General features: G+C 40.0%; 1 protein-coding gene across 5 annotated transcripts in view; it reads left to right on the forward strand.

The window, feature by feature from the left end:
* Window positions 1–2,390: 2,390 nt before the first annotated feature.
* The window catches only part of cadm1a (cell adhesion molecule 1a), a 612,111-nt gene continuing 596,398 nt past the window's right edge, over window positions 2,391–18,103 (forward strand). For 4 of the 5 annotated variants that reach the window (XM_033638966.2, XM_033638931.2, XM_033638948.2 and 1 more), the window contains exon 1: window positions 2,391–2,529. In XM_033638966.2, the coding sequence (XP_033494857.1) occupies window positions 2,457–2,529 (73 nt within the window). In that variant the 5' untranslated portion in view covers window positions 2,391–2,456. The remainder of the gene's footprint in view (window positions 2,530–18,103) is intronic. The other variant, XM_033638939.2, reaches the window with a different exon arrangement.

Raw genomic sequence — 18,103 nt, forward strand, 5'->3', positions numbered from 1 at the left:
ATGCACCCATTTATGGTGTAAATGTCTTTAATGTTGTCACAATAAAAGTCTTCTGGTCCTGTAATGGTATTATTGCTCAGTCAAACCTCACTGCTTGGCTGAATCCAAATGTCCACCTTCTTGACTTGTGGACTGAGCCCTCTGGGACTTCAGTCACACTAATGTGTTTACTGTCACCACGTAAAGTCTGCAAGGGCAAAGACTGCAAGCCACTGATATACAGGCCCAGGGGCGTAGCTCCAAATTTTGGGCCCTGGGCATAAATTTTCTCGGTGGGCCCCCCACTCTTTCTAGATGTTCGTCTCTCTCAAATACCTTTTGATTTTGTTTTTTTGTTTTTACAAAGTCAGTTGGCTTCCTTTGTCTTTCTTTCTGTCTTTTCTTTTTTGGAACATCGATTTCCCTTTCTTGGGGAAAGGCATGACAGTGCATGTTAGTGCTCCAGCAGCATAAGTAGTCACTCACTGTCTCTAGCTGTGTTTAGAGACAAATTCTAGTGCAGGGGTGGACCAAACCAATTTGTGCCTCTGGGGTGATAAGTGCCTCAGAGAAATTCCATTATTTTTTCTATACTAGATTCCATATTTTAACCAATTTATTCAGACAATTTCAGTTTAGTTATGGCACTGATTACATAGAAATAAAAAAAAAATACAAACAAAATCATCATCAAGTTTTCATTCCAGACTTTCTGAGGCCTCCCTCCATTTGGGACTCAAGTTAATCAGTCCCACTTCCCCCCACTACAACGTCCCTGGTGAGGTCTCAAGTCTTTCACTCGTTGCCATGGAAATGTTAGAAAAACAATTACAGTCATGTACACTGTGATCACTGCTGTTATATTCTTCATGCAAGCACACCAGCAGATAACAAGATATAAATCCCATGTAAAGCCTTTTTTATGAGTGAAGGAAATACATTTCTGTATAACGTATATCCTACTTGTTGTTATCCAGTTTGTTTGCCTATATATTTGACATTAAACTGGACAACCCAAAGGGTAGGCTGCAATGATAAAATGCATTCTGATTACCTCTATAGCCTATATTTGTACATATTATCATGATGTGGTTGAATATTATTTTTGGCCTATGATTCAGGTAGCATTTTAATGAAACCAACACTTGAGTGAAAATACAGATATGGTACCAGAATATGACTCTGATAGAAGATTACGTATTAAAAGATTACTTAAATAATAGTCTTAAAGCAGCTGATATTTACTGTACTGTAGTATTAAAAGTTATTTTGTTATATTAAACGTAATTAAGTGTTGAAAGTAAAAGTACAACAAAAGCTGGTAATAAAAAGAAAGTGGTCGTAATTCTGAGGATTATGAAATGTATTTCTTAACATGTACATCAGCTTAAAAATGGAGCATACATTACACTTGAAGAGGTCTTCTTCACAACTTAAAGGATTTAGAGAGAACATTTGTGTTAATTTATGTTAAAGAAAAACATAAATAAAATAATGATGAGGGAGTGTGAGTGTGGGAGATTTAAAAAGTAGCTGTTAGCAGTTAGCGGCTAACTCAAAGAAGAAGAACAGCAGCTGTAAAAGTCCGCAAATTGGGAAAACAGTGAGGTCAGGGAACTCCTTACCCTCCATGCAAGGGTCAAGATCAGACGGTAAATGATTGTTATTGGCATGTTTTGACATTGTTATTGTTTATAAAGCACTGCCAACACATGTTATACACAGACTAGAGGCTGACGCTGTTGCGTTACATACCACGCCTGTCACACCTCTTTTTTATTTTGCAATGCTGACATGCTGTCTATAATGACACCCTGGAGTAGAGTGGTGCTGCCGCTGTTCAGTTCTGCATAAAAATGCAAAGGTGGCATAAAGAAGGGACTTTGTAGCAGCTCTATTGCATGATCTTTGTAAAAAATGACTACTGATTCTCTGATTTAGGGAAGTGCTTTGAAGACCCACCTGGTTGTGTAGGCAGCCGGGACCCTGGGGCCTTGAAAATCCAAAGGCTGGCCCTGCTTGTTGAAGATACTGCCCACTACAAACAGTGCAGCTTTTGGTATAAAACACCAAATACAAAAGAACAAAAAAAAAACTTTGACAAAATCTGTTGGGTTCAAGAGAGGCAGGAGCTTAAAAAGACCAGGATTGTGAGGATGGGACTCATCCAATAACACCACACACACACAGACACACACGCCTCCCTACTCAGCACTCCTGCAGTACAACACAACGTTAAAAGCACTGAGAGCATCCCTTAGTTTTTTTTATTTTCCTTTTTTAAATATTAAATAGATGCACAGAGTTGTGTAATATCACACACATTCATTACAAGTAACACGATTTATCAAAACTGCGAATTAAATGAATATGGTAAACAGTATAGTACCCTCCCTTTCTCGCATCTCATTAAGTGAGTCCCGTTGTAGCTATAGGTGAAGCTGCCTCTCTCTGCCATACTGAAGCAGGTGTCCAACATGGCGAACACTGGCAGCGGCTCTCTCGCGACTATTCTCTTTTTATTCATGTTTCAAGCGGCTCTTCGTAAAGGTAGGACTTTTCCTTTGATGTCTAAACGGAATACACACTTTCCCCTCACATTTCCGTGGATGCAGATATGAAGGAGTGTCATTTTAGCAGCGTACTGGGCAATTTTTGAACGTGCGCGGCAGAGCATTTGGATGTATAATGTTGTTGAGCAAGTAAGAAAACCTAACTGTCCGTAAAGTTGAAATATAGACGGGAATGGGCACATTTATGTGTCTGCCATGTACAAAAACAGGCGTTACAGATACGTAGCCGAGGAATACATCACTTTGGTCAGCTCACCATTATAAATGGCTTTGCCGCTTACACAGCTGGCAACTCTTAAATGTGGCCAATTCTGGTGTGGAAAAAAGAAATAACGTGGTGTTTGTGTCGCTCAGGAGGCGCAGGGACATACATTTGGCATGCTTACATGGGTGTTTGTTTGCTCAGTCCGCTGGCTTGGTTACTTTTGTGGCATATTGTTCAGGAGGGAGCCTGGGCTGCTGTAAATCACAGAGAACAGCGGTGCGTTAAAGTGGAATATGCAGCAGCCCTGCCAGCGTGCAGTTTCAGGAGACGCTACAGCAAACTCTATTCACAACTCTGTCCATTTAACTGGACATGACTTAGCGAAAGAGTCGTAGAAACTAGCAGGCAACTCATGACTTATGTATAATAAGGCGGCTTTTTGATGAATTCGGCGTGAAGATCTCTCTTGAATCAGCACTACTTTTCCATTAAATCACAGTTTTAAGAATTCATTCACTATCGGCCATCCCGCTGGACTTCAGTGGCTTGACTATGAGAACGGCGGGTGAACCTGTTATAAAAGTTATAATTTCAATAAAACATGTGCCTCTTTATGTTTTAAAGGTTAGCCGAAGTGGAAAACACCTCAGTGTCGTCAACACACTGTCTTTAAATCGCTCATAATACGTACGCATTACCGCTGGCACACAAGAGAAGCTTAAATTAGCGGAATTTCCAATGAGGTTCCGGGCTGTGTTGTCGTGATATCGGGACTGGATTCGCTGTAGCAGCATCATGCATGGAAACATCAAAGCTTCGTGCGGGTGTAGTAATTTGAGTCAGACGCTTTTAAGAAGCGAATATGCTACAAATAAAGCTCGCGAGGAGTGGGGGGGAAACTGCGACATGAATTTCACAGCATGAATTTCAAGCTTTTGGCTTTTAAACGCTCCATGATGTTGTTGTGTGAGTGATATTTGCGAGTTGGCGGGCTGCGGAACAGACACACACGTTTATTTACCAGACTTTATAGGATGGAGTGTGTGTGTGTGTGTGTGTGTGTGTGTGTGTGTGTGTGTGTGTGTTACATGTCAGCGTTATGTGCTCCGTGTTAAAGTGGTGAACTACTGAGGGATGCAACATCCAGCTTTGGGGGTTATTTATCTTTGCGCATTGATACGATGAAGATGTAGTGAAATAATAGTAGTCGGGGCAACGCACCCCCCGCAGCACGCGCATGCTGTTACAAGCTAGAAACCCGTTCAAATAGGTTACACCATTATATAACTGGTTAAAGTGACTCTGGTGTGTCTCAGCACTATTTGTGTGCCGTTACACCCTCTCCGTAAGTCACTTCATTACAAACAAAGTTATTCGGCGCAAAGCTGCTCCAGAATATAAACCCTTTTTCTGCTGAGTCCGAGCATCTTCACAGTGAGAATGACAGGGAGGCAGATGTCGCCGTTTGTCACATTGTGGATTATCCACCAGGCTTTAATCCATTACGACGTTTTATCCATTAAAATGGACGCACACTGATTACACTTAAGTCAGTTAAACAGTCCTGTGAACCAAGGCAAGGTTCTGTTGATCTTTGGACAGTGGGTAGTGCTGGTGCACCTTCATGGAAATGGCTCCACTGATTTCAAACAAAGCTCAGGCCGCCGCTTACACAAAGCATATCAATTATTTACCTCCGGCTGCATACTGTAGGCTCTCATTGTGCTAAGCATTAGTATGTTTTTTTTCTTCTTCTCACTCAATACAAATAAATGGAAGTTGGTGCTAAGAGGGGAAAGAATTGCAGTGCAGTCAGAGAGATGGCTGCATTAATTAATTTCACCCCCAACTAGAAGTTCCATTTTGGCACACAGGCTCACCTCACACGGTCATCAAATCACACAAGTGCTCCAAATGAAATGGATTTATGAGAAAGCATTCACAGTTCGCTGCGTTGGACTGCCGTGGCTCTTGTTTCAGATGGCTGAGTGGATACAGTGTACCTCCAGTTCATCCTTTGGAAACAGGCTAATAAGTGATATGTCTTGTGTGATCTGTCAGTCATAAGTCTATACATTTCAGAATATTTAAGACAGTTCATCGCACAGGAAACTAGAATTCACAGCGTCTCAGATTGTCCTCATAATATCTCACACAATCGTTGTATATTCAGATAAATAGAAATTCAGTGATGTTATTCTTTCTTCAAAGATAAAGGGCTCCAGCTGAGCACTGAGATGACCACCCCACTATTTTTAGACAACAAAGAAATCTAACGTCTGATTTTATTGTATTGCGGTAATTGGAGAGAATATGCACTGTAAAACACGTTTAAACCAAAATAAGCACACAGAGAGATGTAATAAAATGTGTATATTTTTGTATCTTAATTAAGTGTGCACACAATCTTATAACAATAAGATTGCAGTCCTGAGTTTGGCTTCCATGAATAATTAGAGTTGGTTGTTACTGTGACATTTTTCATGTAGATTCTCCGCCCAATTTCACTTACTTTAATGAAATTGTGATTCATAGATGTGTACATTTTAAGTTTTATTTACAGGAGGCACTTTTCTGTTCCAGATAACGCATTGTATGTTAGAAAAAATGGAAGTACTGACTAAAATAACTCATAATCATGCAGCCCCGTAGTGGTTAAAACTTCCACACAGGCATATCTTGCATTGTGGTATCTTATTAAAATGTCCGTCATTTAAGTCATCTTTGTGCAACTCCTTTCTGGCTCTGCGTAGAAGTGTTTAGTGAGTCCGATTGTAATGCAGATTATACGCTTGGAACACCAGGGACACGGTGTTTTACAGGTGTTTAAAGAGTGCCAACGCAGCACGCTCTGACCACAAGCTTGCTGAGACTTGAAAACTTGGTAAGGCAATCCATCAGATTTAGTGGGAAGCGTTTCTGCTTTCATTTTTGGGAAGTTATGTCATGGTGCAGCCGTGCAGGTGAGACCTGGGGCTGTTGACAGCTGTTGTCACATGACTTATAAAATAAATATCGGTATGGAAACAGATGACTTAAACATAACCTTAGTTTTTTTTTTCTCGGTTTACATGGCTCCTGTGTGTTTGATCTTGGATACTGATAATGTTTCTTATCTATGTTTCATGAAGTTGCAGTAGATAAGAGCGCTAGTTGTGTCTGTTGTGTAGATGTAAGCTTTGCCAGAGAATTCCATATAATTCTGAAAGTTTAGGTTGCTTGTTTTCAGTGTGCAAATAATCATGCTGTCTTCAGACAATGGACATAAGTAAGAAGTTCCCTTTGGGACTTATTACTTTGCAGTGATACAACTAGGGCTGGGCGATATGCTTGAAAATAATGCAATATTTTTATACATGGTATACATCTTTATCATTAGAAATAACTTAAATAAAATCCCATTATAATAAAGCCAAAGTATTGTTATAATTAAATAAATCAAAGCAGAACCACTGGTGCTTTTATTCTGAAGCACCAGCTCATCTCGGACCAGAGCTTGAACTTGAAGCTATACAGGTGTTGTTAGCATTTAGCAAAAAGTTAAGCAGTTTCTGCCGAACCTTTAAAAGCGAGGATTTATTCACAGTGAGCTGGAAACAAAGCAACAGCTCTCCAGTCCTTTATATTATAACATTTACAAGTCGCACTGGTGCTCTGTGGTCACAAAATGCGACTAAATGGTTGCGGTCTGGAGCTCCGCAGACACAAAAATACACGCTGCGTCTGCTCACACTATCGTCAGACTTATTAAGTTTAAGTGTTACTACGGCACTGGCAAATGTGGGGATTTATTTACTGTCAGCTGGAGAAAAACCAACAGCTCTCCAGCTCTTATATTATTAATTTTTGCAAGCCACACTGGTGCTCCACGGTCGCATAATGCGACTAAAAAGCCGGAGGTGTGGATCTTTCTTTTTGTGTGTGTGTGTCTGTGAGAGAGTGACGGCCACGGAGGAGCACCGAAGCGAGTCTCAAGCTGGTGGCTTAAAAAAATGTGACGATTTAAACTGAAGGTTCACGGTATAGTCATTTTACACACCCCACATGGAACATGCTGCAGCAGTGCCTGGTGCAACATGAGTTAATACACCTATTTTCTGTTAGCATTGTCACACCTTTATTGACTGAGATACAGCATACTTTATTTGAAGCAAAAAGTTTTTAATATGGAGTATAAAGCATACATTTATACCTAACCAAAAGCGCTATTTTGTTTCTGTATGTAAGGGTTTATTGGCTTGAGTTCACAGCCGATGATGAGTGCATGAACTACTACCTCATCGTGATGATCGCAGGATTGTTCATAAGTTAATCAGAGCAAAGTAATGTGATGAGATCTCCTAAAAATCTCTCATACAGCCCCTGAAAGGAGTTGTATTTCTGTAGTCAGAGTTTAAGCTGCAGTTTGCATGTATTTGCCTTGAATACACAATGGATCTCAGATGTGATTGTTTACTCCCCCCCTCCCATCAGCTCATTTAAGATTTGATCTCCATCCATGCTGCCTGCTTGTCCCTCGCCACCCTCGAGCCTGTTGTGCTCTCCACAAGACATTTGTCGCTTCTCTTAGAAAATAAATGCTAGGCGCCGTGCCGTGCTGTCATTGTTTTCGGGGAATTGCAGTTTTTGAGAAAGTCCCCACTTAATGGGGTCTTACAGGCCGAAAATGAGGAGGTGAATCTTGATATTTAACTGTAAACATTAGCTCTGTACATCAGTTATTGAGCGAGTTAAGTCTGGTGTTGCAGTTGTGATTAACAGACCTGGATGACATTAACTTGGAGGCAGAAGTTGAGTTCTGTGTTAGCTGCACACAAAGCAGTCCTCCCTCACTGATGAACTAGACGCTCATAATCTTGTTTTCATATTCTGTGATCACGCACTCATTTAAATCATACTGTTTTTCCAGTTCTTGCACAGCTACTTTTGTAAAACAAAAGACAGGCTTTTGAAGAAAAAAAATGTCTGTATTCAATATCAGGTATTGAGAAAAGGATTGTTTTAGTTTCCATACCAGAGCTGAGGTGTTATGTCTGCACTTCTGTGGATGAATTTCAAAAGACACTTGGCCTTAAATTGGACACCCTTATCTGGCACATATCTCACTCTGCATTTTTCTCACCTCCTTTACTGATTGTAAAGAATCTCCGTGCTGCGAAAAAGTTTTCTCACAGCAGATGATGTTTGTGGCACCAAAGTGCATGTCATCACAAATTTGTTAACTCATCATTACCATGTACAGAAAGCTCTAAAAACAAAGTTTGTTTCATTAACATGTTTTAGTCAGTTGACAACTTGTTTTAAGAAGACATTTTTGAGTATCATGGAATTAAAATGAATCAGTTAGAATATCTTAATTGAAATAGGTTGACCAATAAATGTCAACACAACTTTTGGATACATATTAAGTTGCTTTAAGTTAAAATTTGTTTGCACATTCTGATATAAAAGAGCAGAGAAAAAGGAAATAAAACAGTTCACATGTGCAGGTGAGGTAGAAAGCAACAAAGGGCTTTTCTAGGGACTGAAAGAAAGAAAGAAGTATACATTGATTTAAAAATACAACATGATGATGATGATGATGAAGTGAAATATAAATAAAAATACATATCATATCTAAAAATACATATCTACATATCTATGAATTGTTTATTTTCGTGTCTGGCCGTTTCAACACCACTTATGAGTTTATTCCGACATTTACAGAAAAACATTATTCTAATGCCGTCACGCTGATACAAAGCAAATAAATAACAGTTAACAATCCAACACAAAAATAAATACCTAATGCCAATTAAACAGTTAAATGCTCAGAGTAAAGAGTGTAGGAGGACGGAGAGGAGAAGCAACAGGAATGAGAATACTACATTCATCTACTGGGCAAAATGATGCTTTATAATATCCACCCTAGGGCCGACTACTGTGCATAAGTTGTGTGTTTCCTTCTGGTCGAGGCTTAATGAATATAATTAGATATTGCAAATATGTGAGTATCAAAAAAGCTATTTAATTCCATCAGGATTCTGGTACTAGGGCTGTGTGATGTGTCTTGAAAATTATATCACAATATTTTTAGGCTGTATCTCGATACACGGTATATATCTAGGTATCTTAAAGTCTCTTCATTAATGCCAGGACTGAGGGACAAAATCAGATATAACAATATTTCTGACCAAATACCCTCTCTGATGCAAAAACTTTGTATGGATTAAGTGGGTTAAGGCAAGTGTTCTAAGGTAAGCACTTTACTGTATTGCAGCCTTTAAAACAAGGGAAAAAATACCATTTATGCCACGTCACGATACAACGATATCCAAATCTAAGATGATATATAGTCTTATATCTGGATAACGATATAGTATCTTCATATTGCCCTGCCCTAACTGGGACATGCCTACCTGTTTTGGTACTTTGTCAGAAAGAATTTTCCTTAGGTCGCCATAAAACGGACAGTACAGGAAGTTTCACGCTCTACTTCCCCGAGCTCACAGTGATGACATAATCTTTGATCTACTTAAGTTCCATTGTACAGACCAGTTTCAATATGTAGAGGTCGTATTCCAGAGCAAATCTGTGCACAGAGAGAACACAGGCTCTCAGATAGACGATACACAACATATTTTCACTTTCATAAAATGTTTTAAACAGACAATATGTTCGTAATTTCAGTTTGTGATGATCAAACACTACAAACATAAAGTAGGATGCAGAAACACAGCAGCCACTCAACACAGATGATCTATACAGGATTTTTTTTTCAATTAAATTACCTTTAAGTTTCAACTTAATTAAGTTTTTTGAGGTCAAAGTAAATCATGTTGGTTGTACTAAACTAATTGAGTTTGTCTGATTATAAAGACTTATAGGATTTATTCAATAATTGCAGAGTTGGAACTGCTTAAAAAAATGCATGCAAATTGTTACCTTAATTAAATCGAACCTGTTGATGATTTTTTAGAGTGTATGGGTACTGAAGAGCTAAATTGGTGCTGTTATGGCTGCAGAGTTTTATTGGAGTTTTCCAAAACAGTCTAAATGCCGTTCTACAGATTGTTTCTGCCCCGACGAAAATAACTAACTGAAGAGTTTATTTCTCTCCATGTAAAAACTTTCGGTGTGAAAATTGCCTCTTTTTTTTTTGTTATCACTGTGAACTGGTACAAAACGTGGCCTACAGGCAGCTTCCATTACAAAATAAGCCTGTATAAGCCTCAGTCGAATGCTCGTACAGCGTGGTTTGGCTCTGAGTCAAGCCGGTAGGAGCCCTGGTGATGGAAAACAGGTGTGGAAATGGACTTGTTCTCCCTCTGTGCCCCCCAGCAGCCTCTCCAGCTGTAATGAAGAACAATGGCTTTATTCCTGAAGGGAGGGGACCCCGCGTGACCCCTCCTCCCTCCTCCTCCTCCTCCTCCTCCTGCCCCAGCCAGTCGACAGTGACTCCGCTGGCAAGCCAACAGATGACTGGGCTGGGTCGCATCTGGCCTCTGTGCACTTAGTGTAATCAAAGAGAGAAAAAAGGTTTATGGCCTACTTGTTAGTGAGCCGTCTACTGATGGGATGTCAAGTAAGCACCCTCCGATTCCAAATCTCATGAGGGTTGTGGGGGGGGGGGAGAGGGGGGATGAGGGGGTGGGCGTGGGCAGCAATCTGCCATTCTGAAAGCAGCCTATTGGCCTTGGTATCGAATTAGACTGCGCTGTACAGTTTCAACAATCTGGCTGTGAAAGAAGCGAAATGAGTCAAATTCAACTGACGTTTGAATATTTATGATCGTATTTACATAATGTTGATGTACAAAAGGCTACTGAGGTGAATGCAAATATTTTCCAAACATCACTTGTAGGAGTCTTGTCCAGCTGAGGCCTCTAGCGAATGTGTGCTCATTTAAAAAAATCAGTAAATCGCTTTAAGAGTAAGAACGTCTAAGGAGCGAAGGCATTACAAGGCTGTGATGCATTTATTCAGGGATTAGAGTAAACATGTCTTGTATACGGTACTTCTTCACTTTAAGTCATGCTGTACTTGACATGCAAAAAAAAAAAATCCCTCAGCCAATTAGAATTTAAAGGGGCACTCCAGTGATTTTACACATCGAGATCTGTTTACTTGTTATGGTTGGTGCTACACAGACAGACTGTGATAACAGTTGCACAATGTATTTTGTGGCTCTGGGGGAGCTTTGTCAAGTTTGAGAAAATATCCCTGATGATGTCTTCAGGGTTTTCTCTGCTTCAGCTTGGACAGATTTATAATAAAAAGCCTGTGTTCCAAACCGGGTGCATGGAGTTTTAAGGCGTCAGCAGTTTTTTGGAGCTTGACCCGTACTTGAGGCTAAAAGTCAGAATAACTCAGCCTCCACTTTCTCGTTATGGAGCATTTTTGTTTTTAATCAGTCTCTTGTGAGTCTCCCAACTTTGTGGAAGCTCGATGCAAAATCACTCTTTAAGTGATTTTGTTTTTTCACCTGCATTTTTATCTCAAACAAGGCACTTTGTAGAGGAATTGTAGGATGTACAGTCAGGTCCATAATTATTTGGACAATGATACAGTTGTCGTCATTTTGGCTCTGTACACCACCACAATGGGTTTTAAATGAAACAATGAATACCTGCTTAAAGTGCAGACTCTCAGCTTTCATTTAAGGCTTTTTTCAAAAATGTAGTATGAACCGTGTAGGAATGACAACCATTTCTTCACACAGTCCCCCGACTTTAAGGGCTCATAAGTATTTGGACAAACTAACATAATCATCAATTAAACAGTCAGTTTTAATACTTGGTTGCAAATCCTTTACAGTCAATGACTGCCTGAAGTGTTGGACACATAGGCATCATCAGATGCTGGGCTTCTTCCCTGGTGATGCTCTGCCAGCCCTTTACTGCAGCCGTCTGCACTTCCTGCTTGTGTTTTGGGTGTTTTGCCCTCAGTTTTGGCTTCAGCAAGAGAAACGCATGCTCAGTTGGATTCAGGTCAGATGATATGACTTGGCCATTGCAGAACATTCCACTTCTTTGCCTCAAAAATGTCTTTGGTTGCTTTTGCAGTATGCTTCAGGTCAATGTCCATCTGCACTGTGAAGCATCGTCCAATGAGTTTTGAAGCATTTGGTTGAATCTGAGCAGATAATGGTGCCCCAAACACTTCAGCTTTCATCCTGCTGCTCTTCTCAGCAGTCACATCATCAATAAATACAAGAGAACCAGTTCCACTGGCAGCCATACATGGCCATGACATAACAGTACCTCCACCATGCTTCACTGATGAGGTGGTGTGCTTTGGATCATGAGCAGTTCCTTCCCTTCTTCCTTCTCTTGTCTTCCCATCATTCTGGTAGTTGATCTTTGTTTTATCTGTCCATAGTATGCTGTTCCACAACTGTACAGGCTTTTTAGATGGTTTTTGACAAACTCTAATCTGGCCTTCCATTTTTAAGGCTAACCAATGGTTTGCATCTTGTGGTAAACCCTCTGTATTTATTCTAGTGAAGTCTTGTCTTGCTTACAAGAGCAGCAGGATGAAAGCTGAAGTGTTTGGGGCACCATTATCTGCTCAGATTCAATTACATGCTTCAAAACTCATTGGATGATGCTTCACAGTGCAGTTGGACAATGACCTGAAGCATACTGCAAAAGCAACCAAAGACATTTTTAAGGCAAAAAAGTGGAATGTTCTGCAATGGCCAAGTCATATCATCTGACCTGAATCCAACTGAGCATGCGTTTCTCTTGCTGAAGCCAAAACTGAGGGCAAAACACCCAAAACACAAGCAGGAAGTGCAGACGGCTGCAGTAAAGGGCTGGCAGAGCATCACCAGGGAAGAAACCCAGCGTCTGATGATGTCTATGGGTCCAACACTTCAGGCAGTCATTGACTGTAAAGGATTTGCAACCAAGTATTAAAACTGACTGTTTAATTGATGATTATGTTAGTTTGTCCAAATACTTATGAGCCCTTAAAGTTGGGGGACTGTGTGAAGAAATGGTTGTCATTCCTACACGGTTCATACTACATTTTTGAAAAAAGCCTTAAATGAAAGCTGAGAGTCTGCACTTTAAGCAGGTATTCAGTGTTTCATTTAAAACCCATTGTGGTGGTGTACAGAGCCAAAATGACGACAACTGTATCATTGTCCAAATAATTATGGACCTGACTGTATGTTCAACACAGTTTGCTTAGGGCTGGGGTGATTCATCAATTACGGAAATACACTGATTTGCAAAACGTGCGTCTGCATGTCGCAACTTAGTTAGGAGGTAGTGTGGCCAAGGTGGGCTGCGCTCAGTCAGTGCAAAGAATCCTCCAGGAGAAAAAGCTGTAGCTCAAATGTCTCACTCTCACACATACTTCATATAGGAGCACAACTGCTATGCATAGACACAAGCGAAAGCACGCTGGAGCACTTTGCAGCAAGACAGCATTGTCCTATGTACGTTTTGCCCCCATCCAGGCAGGATGGGGGCAGGATTATCGACAGGATTATCAACATACCGAACATGTTTCCATCAGTAGTTGTCGCCTAAATTTTCTGCACTGCTGATAACGTAACACTCTGCATCATCTAATGTTGTTATGCAGCCATTTTATGTTTTCTTTTACTTTAACGTCCATGCATAACTAACATTAGAGACTGTTGTTAAAGCCCGCAAATCGTTTTGGTTATTTTCCCTGAGCCACACTGATGCAAAAACACATTTACCAGTGATTACCTAAACTGCATAGTACAGTGATGAAGTAAATCCATGTCATAACCATTTTAAGTCAAGCATTAAGTAAAAATATTAATTCTCCAGTTCAGGGAAAGAGCTGCTTTGATTTACAGTGATTAAATTAATCTATGTGCCACAGCATTCCAGTATATTTCTGATCAGGCATCTGTCATTATTATTATTAATAATTTATTTTTATTTGTTTCTTTGGAAATTCTCTTCAAATATGCCACTATTGTCATTTTTTTAAAAAGAGAATTATTAAATAAAACTTTGAAATATGAATGAGACAAGTTTTGATATATATTTTGGCCATATAAATTGTTGGTGTAATTGAGTAATAAAGAAAAAAATCTTTAGAATAATCAATAAATAAGTTGTGAGATTAATCAGCAAAAAAAAAAAAAAAAAAAGGTAGATTAATGGATGCTAGATGCCCTTTTTTTCATCAGACATGTTGGTGACCGAGGTCCGCGCCACAGAAAGCCCCCTCTGTGGTCATGTTCTGATAAAATTAGAGATCAGTTCAAACTAGTGAGACCAAGTGTCATTTGTGCGAAATGCATATAGGATTTTGGCACTTCCTCCCTGTGACACTCGCTTCTTCTTCCTGTCACTTCTTTCATTCAGTGAGAAATGAGCCTGGTAATATTTTGAACCTTTACTAAATAAAGTCAGTGCAGCTGTCATCTTTGAGCAGGATTGACTTTTCTTTTTTGGAACAAAATGTTTCTTAGTCATCACTCGCCACTTTTCCCTTCTGTCTGTCGGTGTTACAGCACCGCCACGGCTCAACTGTCACTGTCAGAGACATACAGTGATTGGCTGTGCTGCGCTACGTCATGCATATAAAAGCATGTGACTGGGCGGAAAAGAACCTCAAGTCAAGACTGAGACAGTCTGTCCTGCTGTCAGCTTACTCTCTGCCGATTAAGCAGCTGCGAGGACTCAGGTTAAATTAATCAAATTCAGACATCATAAGGTGTTATTCTGGTGATTCTCTGCCGGCCTGTAATGCTGCCATCTTCACTTCCCGCCTATTTCAACAGCTTTTCCCTCTCGTCTCTCAATCTGACAGAAAAATTCTATTTACTTTAAAGGTGGAAATTTTGTGTCAGGGTTGTAATATAAGTTTTTTGTTTTGGTTAATTAGTCTGCACTTTGGCATAGAGCTTTAACCGTGACAACTTCAGGCCAGATTGTCACTAGTTTTGCTATGGATTTGACAACCCAACTGCCAGAATAGATGCTGGCATTGTGTGTTTCTGCAAACCATAGATATATTACATTTCTGTATTAGCATGTAGCAGATATAATTAAACTTTATGTTTCTCTACGTTTCAACAAAACTGTGGTTAACGTGTCATTAGGTTTAGGAACAAGAACCTTTTGGTTATGGTTGGGAAAAGATCATGTTTTGGCTTAAAATAACTGCTTTTGATGGCACAATTCAGGCAGGAAATGCAGCAGTGTCGCGGTAAAACAACAACCACTCTTTGCTGCACTATCCCCAGTGGAAACACAGTGAAATGCAACGATAACTTGCTAAAGTCTCGAAGGGTGGTCTGCAGCTTGGTGACACGCCATCCACCATCCCGTCTACCTCCTGATGACAAAGTCAGCTCAAACACTACGTCACTTTAGAAATGTCCATATGATATGTGTAAAATAGGGATGCACAATATTGGATTTTTGCAGTTATCTGATAATGTCGATTGTTTAACGACTGATGTGTCCGATAACTAATACTGATATTGCTATATCCACTTTTTTCTCCACTTATTTTAGTGATCATCAAGTCTCTTCTATAGTAGAATTAACATTATATCCTACATGCGTACTCTTAGGGGCCTTCCTAGTGTAGTGGTTAGAGCACCCGTCCTGCCGGGGTTGACGTCAGCAAAGGTATGCAGTCGCAAGAGGTTCTCACCGCCAAACCAAAACAGGATTAGATTCCTTGAAAAGGCTTCAGGATAAGAAGCAACTCTGGAATCTGAACCAGGCCGCATCTCAAGCCTGTTGTAGACAGGAGGTTCCAGATGTAAAAGCGGATTCATGCATACTCTTATCGTGATGGCCCACCCGCAGATGGAGACGTGAAGTACATGGCTTTTCAGTGTTTGTAATATTCATTCATTGTGCAAAGTAAGAAAAAGCATGTTGGCCGATTCCGGTAGTTGATTTTAAAGCCAAGATCGGCCAATACTGATGACGTGCCGATATTATCGTGCATCCCTAGTGTAAATCAAATGTAATACGAAGGTAATATATCTGTGGTTTGCAGTAACGTCCAAATCCAACATTTTCTTCTGGTGATTGGACTCCCAGAGCATGATTCAGTGTTCTTATGGTAACTTCCTGATCCTTCCTCTTGATGTTGCGCTTCAGGCTTACTCTCAAGCAGTTTGTTGTATGGGGTCTGATATTATTTAGAAACAGTGGCTCATGCAGCAGCTTGGTTCCAATTTTTTGCTGACAGTGTTACCTAAACTAGCTCTTAAAAACTTTAATTTAACCTCCCAATGTGAGATTGGGGGGTTAAAATCAGAATACCATGGCTCCTTTCATCAGCAAGTCAACAGTCGATCCAATTTCATCAGCAGGTCATCAACTAGAATCTGAGATCCACCATAAAAGAAAATCAACTTGAGTTTTCTATTCTCTCTCATGGAGAAACAATGAGGGAAAAAAAGAAAAGAAACGTGGCCTTTTATTGTGAAGCCCAAGGAGGAGCCTTGGCAACATCAGAGAGCAGCCTTAGGCAGGTGGATCTGCCCCGCGCCTCTGACACATGGAAGCAATCCTGACCAAACACTGACAACTGGGATAACACACACACACACACACACACACACATGCGTATATGATCACAAGCCAAAAAAAAATCCAATTGCATAACAGCAGAAAAAAATGTGACCACAGAAAAAAAAACTATCCTACATAAATTTACGATGTGAAAATTTTGGACTACAAAAATTTGGCTTTGATTAAGAAAGCACATTTTCATGCTGATATAAATATGATTATGGCTACTGTTTTGGCACTAATGCTTGAAATGATTAAAGAAATGAATACAGTCCTGGTATGAAATAACACATTTAAATGCATTGCTTTCCTAACAGAATTCAACCCCATGTGGATTTTTCCCACATTCATTGTGCCGCTGGCTGAATACATGCTTGATTAAATTCTCGTGTAGTTGTTAACAATCTCCATGCCATGCATTTTCAGTACTGGCCTTTATTTACATTACCAGCAGAGAGAATCAAGCCATTATTTGGAACAAGGTTGTATTAGAGACAATCATTTAGTTTTAATTTCTCCCTCATCTTTGGTTAATAATAAATTCTTCCATATTTAACTATTGTGTTCATACAGCCAGTATAATGCACTTCAGTCATGCCTTACTGTACACATACAGAAATACTGTTTTCATTCACTAATTATTTCCACTTGATGGTTTTGGATTATTGTTAAGGTACAGTCAGTAAAGATGTTTCACATTAAAAGTCTCCAGTCTCCTCAATTGGTATAATTTCTTCCTTTTTTTTTTTTTGTAGAGAAGTTCCGATAACCTTTATTCCATCCCGATTTCCAACACTTGATACGACCGGATATCCGGTTTGACAAGCGAGAGATATGGCTGCGTCGGTAGCAGCCTCCTCAATTGATACGAATCAGCCATGAATCCTTAGATGAATCGATTGTAGAGTCATGGATCGGGTATCGCGAGACTAGCAATCGGTTGACTGGCTTTAACAGTTTGCATCTCTAAAACAACGCGAGAGCCGGCCGCATGCTCCGTAGCAGGCATTACTGACAACGAAAATGGATGTAAACATCAGCGCCAGCTTGACCGGTGGAGATGAGAAACAGAAGCTAATGCTGGATGGATAAACCAGGGAGCAGCCAAGCTGCAGCAGAAACTAAAGGCGAATCCTTCCGGTTGTGGGTTGAACGGGGGGTCACAGACACAAACAGAAATACATATTCCTGTCAAATACGGCGGCCATAGTGCTCTGCGGCAGCGACCGAGAAGCCCGGCTCCAGGTCCAAGAAGTCTTCGTCGGTGTCATGACTGCCCAAAAATACCTGAACAGCCGAGCTGTGGCAGCACCAGCACACAGGTATGTGACGTGTCAGAGGAGAAACGAGCCGTTCACATTTCCACAAACCTCACCGCACTTTAGGGACTGTTCTTTACTTGTCAGGGGAGGAGGGTGGCTGGTTGATTTTGATTTTATTTATTTATTTTATTTTGATCCCCCCTATGTTAATCACTTATTGATGCTGTTTTTGAAGTATGAATAGGTCAATAAGTAATTTATTCCATTGAAATATCATTGATGTATTATAGTAAAGTGATTTATCTTTTTATAAATGACAAACACAGAGTGTAGCAAACACAGAGAAATAGTCTGACATGCTGTCAGTGATAAGCTGCTAGTCATCACAGTCCATGACATCAACTAATAACAGGAGATGTCCGATTCTGCCCCTGCATTACATGTTATTATTTTATTCTGCTTTATGTTTATATTGTACAGCATTATGATAAACTTTATTCCAGACTCAAGTCCATATAAGATACATACAAAAACACAGACAATGTGTGATTTTGTTGTTGTTTGTCTTTTTAT

The sequence above is a fragment of the Epinephelus lanceolatus genome, chromosome 11 (genome assembly GCF_041903045.1).
Source record: "Epinephelus lanceolatus isolate andai-2023 chromosome 11, ASM4190304v1, whole genome shotgun sequence".
In the NCBI taxonomy this organism is placed as follows: Eukaryota; Metazoa; Chordata; class Actinopteri; order Perciformes; family Serranidae; genus Epinephelus; species Epinephelus lanceolatus.